This window comes from Sciurus carolinensis, chromosome X (assembly GCF_902686445.1).
Source record: "Sciurus carolinensis chromosome X, mSciCar1.2, whole genome shotgun sequence".
Taxonomy (NCBI): domain Eukaryota; kingdom Metazoa; phylum Chordata; class Mammalia; order Rodentia; family Sciuridae; genus Sciurus; species Sciurus carolinensis.
Genome location: NC_062232.1, coordinates 67,297,847 through 67,317,116, shown reverse-complemented (window position 1 = coordinate 67,317,116; position 19,270 = coordinate 67,297,847). Strand labels below are relative to the sequence as shown.

General features: G+C 31.1%; 1 protein-coding gene across 10 annotated transcripts in view; it reads right to left on the bottom strand.

Annotated features, from left to right (window-relative positions):
• Dach2 (dachshund family transcription factor 2) overlaps positions 1 to 19,270 on the bottom strand; it is a 557,008-nt gene that overhangs the window by 5,675 nt on the left and 532,063 nt on the right. For 5 of the 10 annotated variants that reach the window (XM_047535143.1, XM_047535144.1, XM_047535139.1 and 2 more), the window contains 4 exons: positions 16,225 to 16,403; positions 15,982 to 16,129; positions 10,875 to 11,021; positions 9,690 to 9,755 (listed from right to left, as the gene is read on the bottom strand). In XM_047535143.1, the coding sequence (XP_047391099.1) occupies positions 9,690 to 9,755; positions 10,875 to 11,021; positions 15,982 to 16,129; positions 16,225 to 16,403 (540 nt within the window). The remainder of the gene's footprint in view (positions 1 to 9,689; positions 9,756 to 10,874; positions 11,022 to 15,981; positions 16,130 to 16,224; positions 16,404 to 19,270) is intronic. The other 5 variants (XM_047535141.1, XM_047535148.1, XM_047535145.1 and 2 more) reach the window with 2 other exon arrangements.

Sequence of the window (19,270 nt, the reverse complement as noted above, 5' to 3'; positions counted from 1 at the left end):
ATGTTTTCTTAAGTTGTTTAATTAATGAGGTGTTTCTAATTTTTAAATGGACACTATATTTGGCACCAAGTAACATCACCATTGAAAGATCAAGTTTTTGTAACCTAAATTAGAGAGAGATAAAGCAATGTGCTTATTCAATCAGTATGCTTTAGTCTTAGGTGCAATTCAAATTAAATTAAATGTACAATTAATTGTATTAACTCTATTTCAGTTGTGGAAACAAGTTCATTGTGTTTCATTTTCAAATCAAATATGCAAAAGTAGTGAGGTTAGTTTGGGGTCCAGTTAGTTATTAGTGAATTAGTTCAATTATGGAGCTACTTATCTGAGAGAATGAAAAGTAGACCATTGCATGCAAGAGGCAAATAATAAAATTGTATAGCATTTCACTCATCTTTGTCTAATAAAGAAAATTACTTTGAGCCATTTTTTTCAGAAGGGTCTGTTATTCATTTTTAGAATAAAGAGGTTTTTAAACCTCTATTTGAAAAACAGAGGTTTCTTTAAGTAATAACCACTTGACCTTGGCTATTCCTAAAAATAATTAGATTTATAATTGAATCAAAATCAAGGTCAGTGCAGGTCATGTTTTTTAGTTTTGCAAGTAGTATGATAATGGAGTTTCAAACTCTCTTACTAATTTTTGTAAATTAATTATTTAATTGCCCTTTCCCCATTTACTGAATCTCCAGCTCTTCTAAGACTCATTGTAAAATGGTAGCATGAATACTCTTCTGTTCCCACATGGAGATAAAATATAGCAATATATTCACCACAACCATTTAGTGAAGAGCATAAGTTTGAGAGAAAGTTTCACACATCAATTGTATGTGAAATATTATATCCCAGCTAACCTCTATGTTTTCAATCACAAATGCTAACTTCATGTATATTTTATAGGGCATAGTAATAATGATAATTTATATTGTCATACTTGTCAGAGTTTGCATCTAATTAATGAAAAAAAGTTAGTCAAGTATTATAACTATTTTACTAAATTTAAGACAGGAAAGGGTTGAATGATTTCTGAAGGTTAGTAACTGAGTTAGCCAGTTAGAAACTAAGAAATCCTAGCTACTAGATAAGTGATCTTTCTGCAACTTCTTTGTGCCTCCCATACACTAGACTTAAAATAGCAATGAAAGGATATGTCCAGTACAGATATCTGTAACTTTTGACTCATGTTAAGAGCCTTAGAGATATTGGAATTCTATTTTCCAGCATGAAAGAGGAAGAAGGGGAAAAAAGAATAAATGAAAGCTATTATTTATGAAATGCTGACTCTATTGGGAGATGCTCTATATATGTATGTCACATGTGAATGCCATCTTATTTTACTGTTTTCAAATAGTAATGCTCTTGTGAAAAATGCTGTTCTTGTTTCTGAAGAATCTAAGTTCTTACCTATATCCCACTTTTCATAAATATGTAGCTTATAAAATGTTTTGTAAGGGTAAAATTTATTGTAGTTTTGTATAGGATACATAATGAAAATATTTTAATATGACATTTAAACACATAATTAAGTTCTTTTGCAATAACTTTTAACTATTTTTGTCTGCTAAACTTATAGGAAAGCACCATAAAATCTGATTTCAAAGAACCAAAGTATGGAAGAAAATGAAAATAACAAAAATTAAACATTATATAACTTGTACAATGTTTCAAATGACAATATCCAACATTTCCCATAGAAGGTGGAAATGCAGTTGCCAGGAGATGGTACAATTTAAATATTTATTAACTCTCTGTTGCTGGTTTTGTTTTATTCATTATTCACTCACTCAGAGATTCTGAGATCAACTTGCATGTATTCATTTTGGTTATTTTAAAGAAAACAAGAATACTTAAACATTTCTGGGAAAATAGGGAAGAAATGTTTATGACAAAAATAAGCTTTCTTGAAAGCTAGCTAAGGAATTGGAGAAAATATTGCTCTGATAATCATTTGCATTATTGAAAAAAGTAGATTCCAGATAATATGCAGATCATAACCAATATTAATTTTCAAACATTACAAAAGTAAAACATAAACTCAGACGGATCAAGAAAGTTTGTATGAAATCTTAATGAATTTTCTTTAAATACACTTTAATTTCCAAAGTTAAATGTTATATGAAATGAGAAAGAAGCTCCCCAGAGCAAATATATCTTTTCATGAATGCCCCATAACAAGAAAATCTTAATCTAAAATTAGATAACTGAAGATCTGTCCAAGTCAAGTTCTGTAAGGGGTGATGAGAGATTGTACACAAATAAGAAACATTCTTTTTATTACTATTTCAATTGCTCTGTGCAGATTTACATGGGAAAGAGAAGATGTATAATATTTGTCTAATATTTGTAAACATTATTCCAATCTCTACAAATTTTAAGGCAGAAATGAATACTACATTACAGTTGGTTTTACAATGTTTTGACTAACTGTGTACTGGAGAAGCCCCCTCATGTGCACTGTTCTGTATCGAACAATATTGAGGTCTTATAAATTTCCCAGCTATTTACAAAAGATTTTTATGAATACAGATTGATAGTTACATGTAGTGAGAGCAATGAGTGAGTTCAGACTCCTGCTTCTTAGTTTCTACTACTAACAGCAAGCAAATAAACTTATTTTGATTCATTTTCATAATTACACAACTAAGATTAATCACACTATTCAAAACTACCATCTGTGGTTAATACTACTAGAGGACATTTTTGTTAAAAATAGTACAAAGTAAATTATACTATACATATACCAGCTATTGCCTTTCTTTTCCTCCACTATCCCAACATTAGGCTATGAATACCTCATTCTAAGACCAATGAGCAACTTCACACAGGCAGCACACATTTATGTGGAAGCAATATAATAAATCTAATTTTTATAGATGGTATGAAGATGTCAGTATATGATTACATAAACTTGTATAAAAATGTTGTATGCCATATTTATTAAAACACAAATGTGAAAGAGAAAAAGTAAAACAAACTTTAGTCAAATATTTTTTCCTTATGCATTTTCTGAGATATAGACAGATTGAAGTTAGGGTAGGGTGAATCCCAAGTTTAAAAATTGTATTCTGTACATATAAAGATGAAACATAAAGAAACTGGTCAAGCAGATATCATAGTTAAGTTAAACAGTCCTTCCTAGACTATAGTAAAAACATCTGTTAATTAATGAATTATTCCTGGAGATTAAAAATGCTGATGGGGGCTGGGGAGATAGCTCAGTTGGTAGAGTGCTTGCCTTGTAAGCACAAGGTCCTGGGTTCGATTCCCAGCACCACAAAAAAAAAAAAAAAGAAAAGAAAAGAAAAAACAATGCTGACGGCCAGAACAATCAAACTATCTTGGCTTCAAATTCTCTTTATTTTGCTATCACTAAATTTCATCTGTTATGTAAGTGAACTATAAATCTTAGGTCTATAGATCAGATTTCATAAAATCATAAAAATTAGTGACAGCCTTTAGTCACTATAAATAATTCTGTTAACTATGTAAGTGGTACAAGACACTTCATGACAATGAGGCCCTAAATGATAAAGTAATGTAAACTCTTCACATATTCCTAAGAAAAAGCTAAAAAATAATGTGTGCTCTAATCACATAGGTATTTGACAACACAGAATTATTATCTGGGATGTATGAACAATCAAGATAAAGATCCTATGGTAGCCAGGTGCAGTGGCACTCGCCTGTAATCCCAGCTGCTCGGGAGGCTGAGGTCAGAGGATCTTAAGTTCAAAACCAGCCTCAGCAACGGTGACACACTAAGTGACTCAGTGAGACCCTGTCTCTAAAAATAAAATACAAAATAGGGCTTGAGATGTGGCTCAGTGGTTGAGTGCCCTTGGGTTCAATCCCTGGTACCAAAAAAAAAAAAAAAAAATCCTATGGTAGATGAAGAAAATAAAGAGACAACTTCTTCCTGAGGATGAAAATAAAAGATGCACACTGTCTAGTGAACCTTATAGGAAAAAAATCTGCTGCTTTTGATAAAGAAACTGAGAAGCTGAGATCTTCTCTGTGGGCTATGTGCTGGAGCCTTTTCTACCTCTATGATGGCAGTTGCAATAAAGTTTCTTGGGATAGTACAAGGCGCGTACTTTTCAAAGAATGCATTTAAGAGAGAATCTTTAAGAAGTTCTACTTCCTACTATTCCTTTATTCTCTGACTTGTTGTATATCTCTGCTTTGCAAAAGAACACTTCCATTCCAAAATGGGAACATTAGAGTGCCTGATATTAGAGTGCACAAGATATCGAGGGGAAGAAAATTAATGGTTGATGAGGTTAGAGCAATAAGCAGTCAGTGGAACCTCTAAAGAAAGATAGTATACTATGATGTAAGTTAAAGAAAAACCTATTAGAGAAGTTCTATCTGCTATTCTTTTTGTTTTTATTATCATATCACACACAAGGCAAGAAATTACACAGGATTTATCTTCTCCTGTCTCCTTTCATACTACCATCACTTTCCTTACTATTCTTTCAACTTTTATAACCACAATCCTGTGGCAAGGGTAGCTGCTTTTAGTAAATACTGGCATGGCAATTTAAGCTCTCTGGAAGAATGTTGTTCTAGGTTAGCAAATGTGCAGCAAAGAGAAAAGATATTAAAGAAGTCTCAGTGGTTGGTCATGAAAAGATAAACACCTCTCAGATTGATTTTTTTATAGCTTTATTTTATTTATTTATTTTTATGTGATGCTGAGGATCAAACTCAGTGCCTCACATGTGCTGGCAAGTGCCTGCCACTGAGCCACAATCCCAGCCCTCAAATTGATTTTGAGAGAATGGATAAGACTATACATATTTACATGAATTCCATCTTAAATATATATTTAAATATATGTATGATATGTATATTAAATTATATTGTAAAACATGCTATTTTTAAATACATAGAAATTAAAATTGTTTCTGATAATTTTGAAGTCAAATGACACTTCTCTCATTTTGCTTCTAATCCTTCATTGGCATCTTTGCCAGCTACTGTATGAATGAAATCTTGAATTTTGTATCTTTGAATGATCACCCTGTACTAAAGATAAGCTTCTACATTTTTTACTGAACAAAAATGTTTTAGAGAGAAATGTTTACTTTTATATCAAATTCCGTTTTATTTTGATATGAGGGTTGAATTTGATATTTACTTCTAATGAGTTAGTAGCAAAAAGAAGAAAGTGTACTTAAGATTCCACTGTATTTATAGGAAAAATACCAGATGAAAATATATTTTGTTGTTAAATCATCTTGTGTCTATGCCATATAGGTAGGCAAACGGCAAATGTAAAAATTATTTACAGGGACTACTATTCTAATTACAAAAATAAATTATTAAATTTTTCTTTATTTTCTTTTTACCCAAACAAATGCAGTGGCAGAAACAGGAATAGTGTGTCACTATGCCCTTGTTCTTTATGATGTTCTATTCCCTGAACTTTTTTATTCTTTTATTTTATGACTAGAAAGTCAGTTCATGAATGCTGTTGTCTATTTTCCTAAAATTCAGGAGCTTCACATTCCGTTTGTTTTACCTATTATTATTAAGATAATGATGTCAATTTTTAAGAATTTAAGAAATATGCATTGTCAACTGTACCTGTAGCCCCCAACAATGAAATATAGTCATACAAAAGTTAACTAAGGTATAAACATGCAAAAGGAGAAGTCTCTCTGCGATCATAAAATGATGTTATTTTCTGTTCAGCAGTTCATGTTACTGCTGTTCATGCTAATTAATTAAAGGAGCTGTTGCAGTAATGTGCAAACAGGGAATCTGAGAAACTGAGAGGGCTTTTAGGTCTCCAAGTGAAGTTAAGTCAATCTGGGCGCGGGCAATCAAATATAATGAAATCACTTGTCAGTGCTAAGCTTGCAAAAACTGTGAAGTTTGACTAGGGAGTAAAAGGATTATAATTAGATTTCCAATAGGATAATAACTAAATGGCAGAATGCAGTAAAGAGAAAATATTACTTTGTTAGCTAATGGTACTGCTGTTTGGTTTTAGTTTTTATCAGCTCACTTGTAGTTGTGCTAATTTAATTTGCTTTTATCAGCAAAAATTCACTATGCAAATGGCACTTGAATGTCATTTGCAAAAATCATTGATCTGAAGGTGCACTTAATGACACCTGGTATGTTTACTTTATGTGAAGGAGAGATTGGTTGATAAGATGGTTGATGTGCTGTCTTTCAGATTCCCAAGTGAGTTGTAGGAATCTGTTTGGGGCCTTAGCAGTGTACATGTTCCACTGAAAATTTCACCTCCAGAGATCGTGGCCATACCTATAAGAGTGAGTATGTATTCATTGTTAGATTACCTGAAAACATTCAGGAGGAGTTGAGAAGGTAGACTAACAAAATTTAAGTAGTACAGATATCCTTTTATTGGAAGATAGTCTATGCATGATATCTAGTCTACTAACTAAAATTCAAAATACATAAGAAGTTATATCATTAAGCTGATAAAATTTATTAAACATAAAAGTATAGCTCATGAGTAGTTTGTTTGCACCATATATGAAAATTACGACAAAGCTGGATATGACTTTATTTCTTCTAAGGAAGATCTTGTAACATTTTTCCACATCCACCTTTAAATTCTCTCAAGGAGACAAAACAGTGGAACTAATTGAATTTTAAAGTCAGAGTTTCAGGTTAAGGATAACTATCCAGAAATGTTATTGATGATAGGAAAAGAGAGGATTTCAATGATGCTGAAATTGGTTGCTGTGACGGAGATGAGTATTGGAAATGGCATTGTATTGCAATGCTGCAAGAAATGTGCTCAAAAATAATGGTAGGAAATAATTTTCTGAGTTGCAAAAAAATAAGTGGGTAATTGAGGGAGGTGCAAAATGTGAAAACAGTATCAAAATAAGTCAAAAACCCATAACACAAAGAAAATAAAGTTATTAGCAAGAATGGAAAAAAATAATGATTAAATTTATATTTCATATTTTCCAAGCATTATATGTTTTTTGAAGTTCACAGATAAACATAAAGGCATCTTTCAATTCTAAGCATCTCAAATAATAGGAAATATTTTTGAGATTTTTTTAGGTAATTATTTGACCTGATTGATTTGGTGAACTATATTTAAGATTAGTTCTGGTAATATTTTCAGCCATCTATTATCCTGGCTAGCAAAACAAATCATTTTTGCTCAAAATAACCTCTTTTGATATTAAGATTGTACTCTAATGTCATTTTTATCTATAATTATTTAATATTGAATATATGAATATGTACTTATATAACATATTGAATATATGAATATGTACTTATATAACAAAGAGTAGAAGATAGGGAAATTAATGGAAACATTGTTAGAATAAATAACATGATATACTTTAATTCTATCTTTTTGATTTTTAAATGAAATTATAGCTCTTTAAGCATAATTTTTATTTAAAATGTTAATAAAGACATTCAAAAGTTCTCATCTCCATAACATACAAGTTTCACTACTGGAAATTAGATTCTTGGCTGGAAAATTGGACTTCTTTTTTCAAACTGCATTTTGAATCATTGTACACAAACGGGGTACATGATGTCATTTTAACATAAGATATTTACTCTAATTTTGCTGAAAATGATGATGAGAGTTTTATCATTTAGTTTAAATTCTGTACTAAGATAAGAGAGTGTGTACTTTTCCATTTTTATCACATTTATCATGAATGTCATTTGATGCCATCTAAAAGGCAGATATCCAATAAACAATTATTAACCCACGTATTTTATCATAATCCATGTATTTTATCATATATGGGAAATGTTAAACACAAATACTAAAGAACTGGATTTGTAAAATGGAGATGCATAATAAAGTTAATCCTCTTGCTTTAAAATAATTTCCATCTAAATCCTTTTAAATATATGCTTAATTATATTATGTTTGGCCAGAAAAACATAGAACTTATTAAAAGTATGCTCATTGAAAACCAACTTTAAAAGCTCATGTGCAAAAACCATTCTTTACAGACTTTAAAAATTAAAAAAATTTGGAGCCAAATAAAGATATATACTTTTGCATATATCACCAAACTGACCACCCACAAATAAGGTATCTGTTGCCTGTTGCATGGAAATGAAGTAACTTCAGGACAATTCAGAAGCTTCTATTTATCTCAGTTGGGAAAACGTTATTACTATGATCTAAAGGGAGCACATAATTAAAAGTAAAATAGCTAGTAATTGGATGAAGGTACAGGCTTAAAACATAATAAAAGAAAAAATATTGGTAATGTGTTTGGTTTACTCCTTCCAGTTCCAAATCTGACCTTACATCCTTCTCAAATTAGGGACTCAAGCAAGCTCTATGCCCCTAAAAAACTGTGTTTATATTTATGTGTCACTTATTCAGAACAGATCAAATAAGTATTGCAGGTTATTCATCCCTACCATGGCCCTATGTGATTGCAACCTCAAACACCAGGCCCCCAACTAGCATGACATTCTTCATGAATTTAGCCGTGGTGTATTGAGTGGACAACACTACAACTCATTCAAATGGCTTTGCTTACAAAGACACAGCCTTTAAATTCTGGAAAGAAAGCAGGCAAGCATAAAAGAAATGATAAGAAAGAGCAAAAGCTTCATTGAATGAGTCAAGCATGCATGCTGTCACATCTAAAGAAGTTAATGCGTTAGTTCTATCCAGCTGCAGCAGAATTAGGCATTATGAGAAGATCCATGAGTGGTCATGATTTACAAGACTACATAAGTAGATATTTCTAAGTTTTCTAAAGCTGCCACATAAAATGGTGACCCTCAGATACACCCAAATGATCTTTTGGCCACAACCGACTCTGTTGCCTTCACATTGATCCAGTCTATACAGTAGCAAAAACCAATTTGTTAAACTTCCAGCAAGCAACATATTCATCGTTGTCATTAGTATTCAGTTAGGAAATAATTTTCTGATAGAAATATATTTATTAAAGTAAGTCTTTAAAAACAACATGAACATATGTGATCTACTTAAAATTAAAGAATTAGAAAACTGCATTAGTTTACATTGGAAAGTTTCCAGTAATAAAAATAAATTTCTATGTTTGGTGCTGATGCACTCTGTTAAGATGCTCTATTGATGTTTTATCTTCTTTGTAACTGGTAAATTTTTTAAAAATATTTTAAAGGACCTAAGTATTTTTGGGTATCAGGTAAATCATGAATTACAAGTTTTGTGCCTATTTCTATATTTAGGTGATTTGAAAAATTAGCATCAAAATTTAAAGGTTGATAAAAATGTTGTCTGGAATGCTTTTAACATATTGATAGATATTGTACTTGTGGCATGTACAAAAAGTAAAGTAGTGAAGTTAAAAATATATGTATTGTATACTTATGAAAGATAAATTATATTCATATTTTATACAGTTTTAGAATATGCCTAATACATAAAAGAATGCAGATTATTTTAACAGATAAATGTACACTAAATTTGCTCACATTGTATACATAATGTTAGTAGTCGCTAAGTATCTGTACTGTTATTGGGTTTTCAAAGTCATATTAAGCTTGCTTTACTAAAAAAATTGCAAGTTGCTTCCTATGTCATTGAGTAAAAAAGTTAAACTTATCTATTTTACTTATATGAAAAGTATCAACACAGAAGCTCATCCCCTCTACATGCCCAGGGGTCACATATTAAGCAGTTGTAGGAAGAAGTATGCTATTTACCATACCTTGCATAGCAGCACTATCATGAGGAGTCCCATTTTTTTCTATTTCAATATCTGGAATTCCAGTATCTGAAATAATTGACATTCAAGATTAAGGTACAATTCTGTTTTAGGATTCCATTTAAATGGAAAATGGCAGTTAAGTCAGTACTTTGTTCCTACAGATAATGTAATGCCTTGGGCGGTTTTTTTTTTTTTTTTTTCTGTTTTTGTTTGTTTTTATATGCTTGTTTTTAATGGTAGTAGGAAGAATTATAAACCAGGGTAGGATTGCACAATAGAATATATATTTCTAGGTATACAGAAAATTATTCATTCATTCCCCAAAGATAAATTTTAAGAAAATAATCAATTTGTAAAAATCCTCTAAAACTATCGGGTTAACATGCCCTGACTGTAGAACAATGAAAAGATGATGGATACAGTTGCCTACATGGAAATGGCCATTCCTTATGTTTTATTTTCTATTTGTAATCTATGATAGATGATTATCTCTATATGCTAAGTGCAAATGAAGACTAAAATATGAATTAAGGTTCATGGTTTTTCTGTAGTACTAGCTCTAGAAGCAAATATTTTACTACTGTGTTCTTCAGATGAACTATAAAAGCAAGTAATTAGGATGTAAAAGTATTTTGTGTGTGTGCGTGTGTGTGTGTGTGTGTGTGTGTGTTTACTCGAACATTTACTTCAGACTGGGTCTGAGTGTAACCAATATTATGTGGTTTCAGAATTAAAATGAAATTAGAAAAGTGTGGAATTAAGATATTTCATGATTTAAGCACCTTTTCCCACAGATAATCCTTAAATGCCTCATTACTGATGCAGTGTGCACCAAAGAACCAACATCCTATATAACTGATCAAAACTGAGTTCAAACATTAGCATATCTACCAAGAATGGACCTGGAACACTTACATTGCAGTTGTAGGAATGATATCAATTTTACTGTTTCTATTTCAAAAGTCACAGAATTATCTTATACTTCTAGGCTTTTTTGTATCTCGCAGAATAAGGGGTTATTTTGACTGTTTTTTTTTTTTTTATGATCCAAAATATATGGTCTCAAATTGATATTTTAATATTTCCTGGACATTTCCTTGCTTCCTTCCTTCTTTCCTTCAATTTTTTCTTTCTTCTTTAAATCAGAATTTGTTTTGTTTACCTTAAGTCCAAAGCAAACTTTACCTTTCAACATCCTCAGGCCACTGTCACTAGTAGTGGCTTGCTTAAGTGCCTGCTCCACTTGTTCCCTGCGCTTTGATTCAAATTCCAAGGCTTCCTGCAGTTTTCTCTTGGCTTTTTTCTCCTTCTTCAGGCGCTTTTGCATGGTAGCTGGAATGTGGAAAGGAATTTTGCAAAAGCTTGGTTAATGAAATAAGTTTTGATGAATTATAAATCATAGAGACAGGTATAGATAGAGAAATGTAAATGTATTGGTTGACACAATTAACATCTTTTGGTCCCAGTTCTCATTTGACTCATCCAAAGAGTGTGTTCTTTACTGCAGTTGAATCATGCAACCAATTTCTTTCTATTTTTTGCATTTCTAGTGTGTATGCTCTATAATACACATGCATTTATATGGTGGTGACAATTGGGTTGAAAGATTGTTTTCTACTTTGACTCACTACATGCATTTAATGATAACAGTAATATTTTCTGATTTTATAAAAAAGATATTATTACTCATTAAGTTATTGCTATTAATATTTCAAAATGCAAAAAATAAAAACCCTGAAATATCCATTGGGTTGAATAGCATGGTCTTTAAAATTGAAAGTGGCAATGTTCATTTCACTGAAATATGACCAGTCATAAAGGCAAAAATATATTTAATGTATTTGTTTAAATAATGCATATATCATTAGTCTCTCTCTCTCTCCCCATACAAATAAACACACACACACACACACACACACACACGGAGAACAAGTTTCAGCAATGATTATATAAGCAAGTTGCAAAAATGCAATTACAGCAATGTTCATTTGGTAAGCAGGAAAGGTAAAAAGGAACTAAAGAGGAATAACTCAATTCTCAAGGCTTTATCTCTCAAGTAAAAACTTTAGTGGCCCTCATGCCATTGTAGATTATATTTAAACTCTGAAAGCTTAAATCTATGATAGCACCTTAAATTGAATTATTAAGTTCCAGAAATAAATTGGTTCATAGCAGGGTTCTAAGCAGATCAACAATTTTCCTAAATCAGTTTTTAAAAATTAAGTTATTGATGTTATGGCAATAGAAAAACACTCAACATTGAGGAAACTAATAAATTATCTGACATTTAAAATTGTTTGATACCCTTATATATAATTAAAATATTTCAACTGAACTGAATATGTTATTTATTTCAATTGTATTCATGTCATAGTTAAATGTATTTTCATATAAACTATCTTGAACAACTTGAAGGGAGTCAGTTACACAAGTAAATTGCTATGCATATGCAAAGTCTCAGAAATCTAAGGTAACAAAATATGGAATTCTTGAGACAAAGACAATGAGAAAGTATGATTTTTATTATTTTGATGAAAGACTGCTAAATAGGATTGAACATAAAATATATTAGTATCATAACTGTATTCACATCATCATTCAAACATAGCACTAAACAAATTATTTAAATCAGAAACCTAGATTTATTGAAATTAATGCATAACAATGTGTTTGACAAAACAAAATTATGCTTCAAATAAAATTAATGAGACAAAAAATATTTTATATGTTGATTCAGTTGAAATTTGTAATTTCACATATTGCAATTAATGCCAGATTACATTAAAACTATTAAAATAAATAACATTACTATAATTTATTCAAAATCAACTATATACTGAGCATTTTGCTGAGAATGTAACACATTTAGATCTTAATTCACGTGGAAAGAAAAACACTACCATTTACATTTATAGAAGGAAACTGAGTCTTTGAGAGGTCAAAACTTTACCTAAGATGATATAGCTAATAATTTTCAAAGACTGTGTATCACATAAGTCGTTTTTCCAAAGCCTAGGGACAACAGAGTTGGTTAGTGAACCAAGGCAGGCAACCCCAAAGTTTCCTGTAGTTTTATCACTCTATTATTGTAAATGTTTATTCTGCAAAGAACATTATGGTTTATTATTGTTTATGGATGTGTGTGTTTAATTCAGGTAGCATGGTATGGCTAGCAGCAAAAAACAATGTGGTAGAATTTTTGGTTTAAGTGTGGAGCACTTTTTCTTTTATTGGAAAAAAGTTTATGAGGATTTTTTTCTATGTTTATATAATATCACATATTGTTAATGTGTGTATGTTGTGTATAAATGTTATTCTTATTATATACTTGGAGAGATATGACTTTACGACCATAATATCAACATTGTGCCCTATCTATTGCATCAGTTGAACTTAGCTTATAATCTGTCATAAAAAGTTGGATATACTCACAATGGATTATTACTTTGCCATAAAGGAGATTGAAAATATGGTAGTTTGTTCCTACCACTCTGAACTTATTTGATGGCCACAGGCCAATCTCAGTCTGGTTCTTTTGCTGCCTGCAGTTCTCATTGGAAGGCTTCAATTGTTCCTGGCATCTCTAAATCCCTTGAATCTCCACTGCAGCTTAAGTTTCACTCATAGTTTCAAACCACCCTTTAGGAGCTGCTTGCAGGGATACTAACTATGTCAAGTACTGTCTGCAAAAAAAATGACCATTATGGCATTTGCCAGTAAATGAATGGAAATGAAAACTGTCATGCTAAATGAAATAAGCCATTCCCCAAAAGTCAAAGGTCAAATGTCTTCTCTGATATGTGGAAGGTAATACAAAATAAAGGTGGGGGGATAAAAACAGAAGAATGTCCAGTGGAGTAGACAAAAAAGACTGAAGGGGAGGGAGGAACGATGGGATGAGGAAAGAATAGTGGAATGAATCTGACCTAACTTTTCCTATGGTATATGAATATACCAGAGTGAATCTCACCAATGTGTACATTCACAAGACACTAACAAAAAATAAAAAATAAAAAGTTTAAATAATTAACAAAAAGATCAGTGTAGTAGAGGGAAGGGAACAAGTAAAGGGAGGAAGGGAGGGAAACGGGGAGTACTGGGGACTGAATTAGAACAAATTATATTCCATGCTTTTGTAATTATGTCAAAATGAATCCTAGTGTTACATATAAATGAAAAAAATTTAAAAACAATTAAAAATCTGGGTATGCTGGACATAAGATATTCAAGTAAGTAAAAAGAAATTTAAATAATTATCTAGTTAAATTATTGTAGTAGGTGAGGTTGCTGAGATTCATAGAGATGAAGTAGTTTTTCAAGATCAATGAGGTTAGATAGTAGTTTACTTCATTGTGTTAGTAATTACATGTAAAGTGCTAAAAACAATGCTTAACACATGGTAGACAGTAGATATTATTAGCTAGTAGCAGTAGTACTGATGGTAATAGTAGTGGTTATAATAATGACTATTAGTACTAATGGTAGTAATTTTAGTAATGATAATTATAGTGGTGTTATCCTTATCATATTATAAAAAATATTAAATTTATTAAATACAAATGCTTCAGGCAAGTCTGAAAACAGATTATGCCTACCATGTCTAAAACTTTTTATAGGTCAATAGATATAATACCAATTATAAATGTGAATCTAAAATGTCCATGAAATGTTATTAAAGAGATATTAGGTGAGTAATTCCTAAAATTTAGAAGTCAATTTTACTATATGTACTAGACTTTCATAAGTTGATTTAAGAAGCTTATTGTATTTAACATATTTTTTTTGTTTTAGAATCAAAACAAAAAGAAATTTGAGTTATTATTAATATTACTCTTAGTAAAGAAATATGTTATTTTGATTATTAATCATTACACACTATTTCACATACTAAATAACTGAAATATACTAATTTCACCAAACTTTAAAATGACAAATAAGTCTTCACTTTGTAGTATTTAATGAATTTACCAAGTTAAGTAAAACGGGTTTCATTTTTTAAATGCAGTGACTGAAATTCAATTTTTTATTGAACCAATGATTCCTAGGCCCTAAGGAAAGCACTGAGTATGTTTCCAAGTTCCTGAAACAAATTTTAGAGTATAATTTGCTACTTTGAGTTAGTGTAAAGTTAGTGAAGTTTACTCAAGTGCAATCATCCTTCTTTGGTCAGAGTTATCCATACTATTTTCTTTCTTTGCCTCTCCTGCATAATTTTTAACTTTTTACTTATTTTAGACTTTGTGATCCTTCATTGGAAGAATAAGCAGGGAAGAGAAAGAAGCTGAAATTCACAACAGTTACTTTTTTATGCTGTTTACCATTTTATGGCAAGTGTAGGGAAGATGTGGAGATTATGAAAGTGAAATTTTGAATCTTCTGCTCCTAGTCTTACACTAGTCTTACACTAATCCTCTTCTAATTTATCCCCATAATCAGAGTGATTCATCCAAATGAATTCAGACCAGATGATTCACTTGCTTATATTCAAATACTTCCCATCACCTATAGGATAAAATCAAAGTTAATGTTTTGCAAAGTTCCAAATATTCTTCATAATTCCATTTCTACCCCTATTTATCTGCATCATCTTCCACCGTTCACTTCAGAAAACCCAAAGTCACTCTATTAACAAGCTGTGTATAGTCACCCATGTATGAAGTTTCTTGGCTCCATGCCTATGCTGCTCTCTCTATCTAGAATGCTCCTCTTGGGTCCTTGGACACTCTCTTTTATCCCCCTGCTGATCCTTTAAGGCTCAGATTCAGATATCAGCATCAGAAAATACTCCTTTTATCTCCTCATCACTCCAGCAAGCTAAGGAAATAAACCCTGTATATATAACCATGAAGATTGTGCATGATTACACTTGCCACTTTGTTTTAACATTAACTGGTTGTGCTAGCCCTCTAAAATGTAAATTCCTCAAGGACAGGGACTGAGTTCCAATCACTTTATCATCCCAGAATAAAGAGCTATGGTAGCAAGAAGTTAGCATTTCATATATATAAGGAATTATAAGTTTTTCTATATACAGATGCAATTTATAAAATTGGGAGATAATTTTAGGTATTTGTTTTTCCAAATCTGCACTGACCCAAAGTAAAGATCTAGTTCATTATTTTTTTAGTATAAAGAGATGGACTATACATTTCCCTCCCTTGTTGTTTACTTACAGTTTTTGCTTTATAACTTGTTTTCAGCAGTATCAAGCCATCCTTGATAATATTTCTAATTATTTTTTAAAATATCTCTAACACAATATTTACTCTGTACCTAAACTTGTTAAACTTACTTCTGCTTTGAAGCTCAACTGCAAGTTGTCTTTCAAGGTTTTCTCTAATCTCTCTCTCTCTATAGAGCTCCATTCGCAGTTCCTTCTTTTCTTGCTGAATCTGCTTCTCCTGGATGCGAGCATTATCCAAAGCCACTTTCAGCAGACCCTGTCAAAGTATAGCAAATGACATGCGGTTCATCTTATCTGTTTTAATTTCTCAAATATGAAATAATTTATGTAGATGCTAATGTCTTGTATTACATTTATTTTGTTTATAGAAATATTGTTGACCTGAATGTTGGTCAACAGAGTTTCCACGGAGGACAGACTATCAGCAAAAATGAATGGTCCAGGGAATCCAGGGGGCAATGCCTGCCCAGGAGCCAGCTGGAGCTTGTCCAAGGGTGACTTCATCATTGGAATTTGAACTGGTACTTCTTCTGAAAAAAAAAATTATGTCAGAAGGCTCACAAATTAACAGCTCAAATGTTACACCAAATCACCTACAAAACTGATCAAAAAACTAAATGATGGACACTCATAATTAGAAGTCATTCCTATTCTTCCAGTTGCCTCTAGTTTCCAAAGATAAGTGATTCAGTACAGAATCCATGAAAATGAATACATATTTATTGCTAAAGAGATATGAAATCTGTAGAAAAGAATTTCAGATAAATATAATTGATGTATACGTTATTGAATATCTATAAACTTAATAATCAGATCACTTTCTGGAAATGCATAAGTTGCCTTTTATTTTTTCTCTTCAAATCTATGTGTCTACCTAACTATATACCTACCTGTCTTCATTATTTAACAATCCCATTGAGGTGTAATTTATAGATATTAAATTCAACTATTTTAAGTATATAATTAATTTTTGGTAAATTTATGGAGTTTTCTATCACAACAAATGTTTTAGAACATTTCAGTCCCCCCCAAACAATTACTCATACCTATTTGTATATAGTTAATCTCCTCACCCACCCTAGCTTCTGACTGCAAGTATGCTACTTTCCTTCTAAATATTTACCTTTTCTGAACATTTTGTATAAATAGAATCATATGATATATGTCATTTTTTGCCTGGCTTCTTTCACTTAACATCATGTTTCTGAGGATTATTCATATGGTGTCATGTATCCATAGCTTCTTCCTTCTTATTGCTGAACAGTATTCCATTGCTTACTTTTAATCTTGAGAAATATTCCTTATGTAAAAAATCAACTAAGTCACAGAAATGCAAGTTGTATTTTCTCTCACCTTTAGATTTTATATCATTTTCTTCCACATTCTTATTAATGTAATCAGATTGTCTCAGTACCAGATAAAGAGACATCAATAGAATTATTCTCTATTAAGATCTTTCATATTTGTTTTGGACAGTTATATTGAATTAGAAAAGGAATCTCTTACTTTGAGAAACATAACTACTGTGTTATCTATTTGAATTCTGGCTGACAATCATTTATTGAGATGTATGAACCAGATATCAAATATTCCTCTCTAACTGGAAATGGAGGCATTTTTTGACATATGTAAAAAAAAAAAAAAAAGAAAACCAGGGCTGGGGCTTTAGTATATTGGCAGAGTGCTTGCCTAGCATGGGTGAAACACTGGGTTCAATCCTTAGTACCACACAAAAACAAACAAATGAAATAATGGCATTCTGTTCATCTATAACTACAAAAAATTTAAAAAATAAGAAAACCTACTGTACAGAGAGAGTCTCCAGATATAACCTAACAAACTCAGTTACTCCTAATTGTAGTTCAACAGTATGATTAGGTGAATCATTAGACCTCATTCTACTCACTACTGTTTCCTAATTTTAGTAACAGGGCATAAGCAAATGTTGGAAAATATGTTTCTTTATGAATGGAAATAATTTTCAGTGACTCAATATCTTCAAAAGAGACACATTTAAGAAAAAGACTAGGCTTAAATGGTATGGAAACAACAATAATAAAAAAAAATTTAGTTATTGGTGTGGTTCCTGTAAGAATGCAAATAGGGATTTGTCATGCAGTTAGACTTAATTTTTCAATTGCAAGTAGCCTACATATATAGTATGCAGAGTCTTGCATCCATTGATTTCATAATCATCATGCTTTGCTGGGATTTCTTGTGGGGGAATTTGTGGCATACCATAGCGGGAAACTTCAGTGAGATTACTTAATGGAATAGCATTATCTGTAAATAAAATGCTCTTAATTTTCTATTTTTCTAAAACCAATAGTGATAAAAATGCTAAATGATTATTTAATAAAAGCAACATTTTCACATTATTTGAATCCAAATGTCAGCAATTGTTTATTGGACTTAAAAATTCAATAAACTGTATAGACTCTCCCATTAATTTTCTTCAGCACTGAAAGGTATAATATATATTTCCCTGAAACTAACTTTTAGAAAAGCTAAAGCAATTGTATTTTGATCATGGATGCATGATGCATGGATTTTGTACTATTCCCTCATAATTTTATTTCCATAATAGTGATATTAATTTTAATATTAAAATTAACTGTAACATACAACATCTCTCTGCCTTTCTCACTCTCTCTCCTCTCTCTGTCTGTCTCTCTTGAATCACTTATAGGTTTGGAACAGGTTGTTTTCCAGAAAGAACAGAAAGGATCAGCACATTATCACAATTCCTTGACTTTATTTAACTACAAGATTTCTTTTGAAATATTATCCTATAAAAATGTAGAAAAAAACTAAATTATAAAATTAGCAGCTTTAATGTTTTAAAATAAATTTCTCAACAAGACAGGTACTATTATGTTTCATTTGTATTGCTTAAAGTCTGCATTTGTTTGGGGTTATCTTGTATTTTCCACATAAGTGCGTTAAGTAGATGGAATGACTTAATTCTGATCTATCAATACTAATAATGACTAGAGAGACTCTGAACTTATATACTGATAATTATAAATCTTAAGTATAAATTTGTATAGCAGAAAAGATCTCTTTTTACAAGATGAGCCACTATGAAGTTAGAATATTGAATTTCTGTTGATTCAGAGACAACATATTTCCCCTAAATAAATATTTTGTATCAGAGACAGAGATATTTAAAATAATGAATTTCTTGCTATATATCACTCTACACACATGTATAGCTTCAGTGGTAAGAATCTGAGGAGCACTCTTTCTGAAAAGGAAAGCAATATATTCAGTATGCATAAAATAAAATTATAACTATGTTAAAATTGCTAGAAGTCTCCTATTTGAAGCTGAAAGAAATGCCATTCAATTTGCTAAAAGGAAAATAACTATTGACTATGAAGACAGGTTGCATGGT